Consider the following 5,000-nt stretch of genomic DNA (forward strand, 5'->3'; position numbering starts at 1 on the left):
TGGCATCTTAAAGATCTACCTTTACAAGATCTGCAACTCCCGTATCCAGTACAGTTGCAGAAAAATACTTGACTTTGCCCTTGTTTTTTTTTCAGATCTACCTACAAGGATTCCAATACACTTCACCTTCCCACAGAGCGTTTCTCTCCAGTGCGGCGTTTTTCTGATGGGGCAGCAAGCATTCAAGCCTTCAAAGCCCATCTGGAGAAAATGGCTGCCAACAGTAGCAGCATCAAGCAGTTGCAACAGGTAAGAAGAAAGAAAGGCAACATCAAATTGACACTGCTAGATATTCATTGGGAAAGTAAGATCACTCAGACTGCACAAAGCATAAAAAAAAGTATTTAAATGTGGCATTGTGCATCCCTGTGGATGTCATAGCATAAAGTAGGACTACTTCCTTGAAATCTCAGAAGTGAAGTGATGTGATAGCACAAACTGCAATTAAGATGTATTTAGAGCACTTCCTATTTTGAGTGTTATTAATGACGCTTTTACAAAGTTGGAAGTAAGTCATTGGCTGCATGGACAGTGCTGCATTAGGTACTCACATCAACCAATAGTGAAGCACAAAAAAGTCTTTTTGATTTGAGAACAAGAACAAAAATACAGCAAGGAGCTATACTTCCATGCTGTAGTTCCCAATACTGGGGCACACACTCATTGCAAGTCATTTATTAAGCTATGATGTCATATCACTGTTACTTATATGAGCTGCACACAAGCAGCACTGATGTTTGCAGGGACAATCATTCTGTAAGACACTAGAGAACTTAAGGTAACATTTGTTCCAAGTTTGAGGGATCATGCTCTGCTGAGGGACAGTGTGGTGCTACATCAATTAAACCGTTCTCTAGGACTACCAGCTAGATATGATTGGGGAAATATCGTGGCATACTAGGAGAATCCCTGTCATCCCACTTTGGTCACTATACCACTTCTGGTGTGCTCATCTTTTGGGGAGTATATTGTGCCTAGGGCTGTTACTCTGGCATGAGTAAACCAATAGAGCAATTGGGATTATAGCATAATGGTCACAGGGTGATTGAAGCCAAACAAAAGAGGGGGAGGCCAAGGCTGGGAACCTGTAGTAGATAAATAATTATGTGCACTAGCATCACCTCAAAATTTACCACGTTCAGTTCTGTCATCTGGCCAGTGGAGGATTAAGTTTACCTTTGGGCTGTTTTCAAAACATAGACTGCTTGAACAGGTGTTTTTAGGGCCATGCACACATGTATTTGTACTTCAATTCACCTTCCTGATTGTATTAAATTATATTCTGTGTATAATACAGCACCACTTGCTAAAATGTGTTTTAAATGTGTAGTTTTAAACATTCTTTTAATAAACAAACAAAATGTATGAACGAATAACTACCTATTTCAGAAAATTTCAACCATAAAAGGCCACTCGACTTCTATCATTACAATCCACCAATATTACTCGATACACACAGTTTCTGCAGAAGTAAAATCATCTGAATAATTCCACATTAAATAAATATGTAACTAATGAAGAGATTGCTACTGGCAAACAACTTTACATCTTAGTGTTTTGTCTTCTACAAATTCACTGGCTGCTGCCCTTGAAGACTTAACTGCTTATATTACATTTGAAAAATTGGTAAGTTGGTAATATTGCAATTGGAAATTACTAACAAACCAACAAGTTCATAGTCACTAGGCATCTCATACAAAGGAATACATACTCAGTAGTATAGAACCTCTATCCTAATCAACAAACGTATGGGCATTGCAATATCAGTACTCCATCTACAAATTGAAGAGAATGCGCCACAGGAAGATGCTATAGAACTTTCTATAGAATGCCCGCAGGAAGTGGAAAATAAAAAATGTGCCCACAGTTTAGAAGAAAATGAGCTAAGAGAAGAGTTGCATGTTTTAATAGATATAGATAGACATATTAAGATGAATGAAAGAAATAGACTGCAGAAGGTTAATAAAACCCAAAAAATCAGAAGTTTGATAAAACAAATGAACGCAATAATTAGGACTATCCATAGAGATCCATGCGATATTATAGAAGTAAACAGGATATATTAATGTGCAACTAAATTAATAGCAGATAAAATTCTACCACAAGAACACAGGGTAGTAAGGGAAAGGAAGGGGTGAAATCAAAAACCATTATGGAAGTATCGAGTAGAGAAAACTCTAAAGCAGTTAAGACAAGAAGTGTCACTGTTAGAGGAGTATAGAAGAGGGAACAGATCACCAAATCACTCAGAAAAACAGAAGTGATAAAAGCAATGCGTAATAATATAATGAATCAGGATCTGTTATGCACTGTCACAATTGATAAACTAAAAATATCAGCACTTGCAGAAAAACTTAGAAGATACACAGATAAATATGAAGGAAAAGTAGAAAATAAGCAATTTATTGATGATCCCAAAACGTTTTGTAGAGAAATGGGAAACCAGGTAAAAAGAATTGAAAGATCACCCAAAAAAGAAGAAATAGGTACATTTTGAAGAAGTATTTATGAAGATCCCCTGGAACATAACAAAGATGTTAAATGGATAGAAGAAGTAAAAGAAAGTATAAGAAGTTCAAAGGTACAGGATATGAAATGAGATGAAGTAACAGCTGCAGAGATTGAAACAAGTTAAGAAAAGCCTTTAATTGGAAACCCCAGGCCCAGATGCAGTACCTAACTTCTGGTTAAAAGTATTAACATCTTTGCATGAAGATTTAGCCATAAGTAAGTAAGAACTATTTATATGCGCACCCTGAACAGACACCAACCTGGCTAACAGCAGGGAAAAGCAATGCTCCTACTTAAGAGTGAACCTGCATGCTACCCTAAAAATTATAGACCAATAACATGCCTTCCGACAACATATAAACTATACACCGCAATTGATGCCGACAGAGTTTAGTCATTTAGAAGAAAACTCAGTCATGGCAGTAAAATAAAGTCATATGGAACAAAGGATCATTTGTTGCTTAATAAAGTCGTAATGGAGAACTGTAAAAAGGGGAAGACTCTCAGTATGGCATGGATTGGCTACAAATAAAGCATTTGGTAGTATCCCACATTCATAGATAAAGAGTGTTTAAAAATGTATCAGATATATCCTACACTCATCAACTAGATTACAGTGATCATGAAACAGTGGCAGACTACTTTGCAATTAAGCCATGATAAAGGGCAAATTATTATTCCAGGGATAAAAATCCAAATGGGGATAATCCAGGGTGACTCCCCATTAAGCTGTCTTCTTGACAGATTAGGCCATGGCAATGATTTCACGCCTAGAAAAACAACGAAGTGCAAATACTTCTCATCTTCTCTTTGTTAGTGATTTAAAACTGTGTAGCTCATCAGGTGAGGAACTAAAAGCACAACTGCAAGTTGTCAAAACTTTTTCAGATGATATAAGAATGTCATGTGGTCTTCATACGCGTGCAAAAGCAGCCTTTAAAGCAGGAAAACTGCAGCACCAAGAAAACATCAGTTTCGGACAAGAATGTGACATAAAAGAATTTGAGCAAGAGGGAGTGTATAAATATTTGGGAACTGATGAAAGACCAACAATAAAACATGAACAAATGTGACTAAAACTTAGTAAGGAATATTTTAGAAGACTTAAATTAATCCTGAAAACAGCATTGACATCTAGGAACAAAATTCAGGCTATAAACCAATTTGCTCTTCCTGTCCTAACTTAACAGTTTTGGAGTGATTGACTGTCTCTAAAAAGTGTTGGATAGATTAGATAGGAAAACAAGGAGGATGCGTCATGCTTACCAAATTATTTATTAAAGTCAGTGCATACCAAAGTTATGTATTTCTTGTTCCGAAGGAGGTGTGGGCGTCCTGGAAACTGATTACATGTATAGACCTGCAATTGTGGGACTGCGCACGCATCTGCTGACCTCACAGGGCCCAAACGTAATGAAAGTTTTGAAACATGAGGAGAATAACTCTAAGATGACTTAACTGGCTAGTCTAGCAGAAGAGCATATCAATGTCAAGCAGGAATGGAAATCAAACCAGAAGTAGATAAAAGTCAGGTGGCAACTGAATGTGCCAAAAAACAAAAGAAAAAATATAAGGTGAAGATCAGGTGAGAATGTAAGAAATGTGAAAAATGCATAAATATAGTTGCAAGTATAGAAAACTTATGGAAGAACGTCATATTGATCAGGATCAAATGCAGGACTGGTTAAGGAGAGGCAAATTCAAACCAAAAGATGAAAGGTTAATACTGGTTGCCCAAGATAGTGGACTGCGCACATGGTTTACAAAGTCCATTGGACATGTGGGAGAAACAGATAAATGTAGGTTTTGTAAAACAGAATTTGAAACTGTCACACACCTCATTGCTGGTCATAACATACTAATGGCAGAAGGACTGTATACTGAAAGGCATAATATGTGGCAAGACTTTTGCACTGGGGATTGTGTAAACATTGGGGTATTGAAGTAGCTGAAAATCACTGGAAACATGAGCCACAAAGCATCATAGAAAATGAAGTCTACATCACATGGAATGACCCATTACCAACAGTTCAAAAGATAGATGTGAGAAAACCAGGTATAGTGGTCTATGAAGAGAAGACAAAGTAACATTGCTCATTGAAATTGCTACACCCAGTGACTGCAGTGTTTTGCATACAGGGAGAGACAAAGTCCTAAAATATCAGGATTTCCAGGTAGAAACGAGAGCAATAGGGAAGAAAGATACCCAGACAGCTCCAATAGTAGTAGGAGCAACGGGTCTTATAGAAACAAATCTACAATCATATTTAGAGATGTTACCAGTACATGTAACTCCATACATATTGCAGGAGACATTATGGGTGCTACGAAGAGCACTACTGGCTGACATGAAAGATTGAAACAGAACTTATTTCGTAAAAATTAATCGTACTTTGACTTGGGAATGGGGTCCCTTCCTGTCATGGTAATAGAAATCCAAAAGACTTGGAGAAATTAAAAAATGTGGGAGTAAAATACACAACCTTCTG

General features: G+C 37.1%; 1 protein-coding gene across 1 annotated transcript in view; it reads left to right on the plus strand.

Moving 5' to 3' along the window:
* The window catches only part of SIK3 (SIK family kinase 3), a gene marked incomplete in the record, with an annotated part of 4,425,276 nt that overhangs the window by 3,546,807 nt on the left and 873,469 nt on the right, over nucleotides 1–5,000 (plus strand). The window contains 1 exon segment of the mRNA XM_044080968.1: nucleotides 96–249. Coding sequence (XP_043936903.1) covers nucleotides 96–249 — 154 coding nt within the window.

This window comes from Protopterus annectens, chromosome 8.part0, assembly GCF_019279795.1.
Source record: "Protopterus annectens isolate FY-2018-M chromosome 8.part0, PAN1.0, whole genome shotgun sequence".
NCBI lineage: Eukaryota > Metazoa > Chordata > Ceratodontiformes > Protopteridae > Protopterus > Protopterus annectens.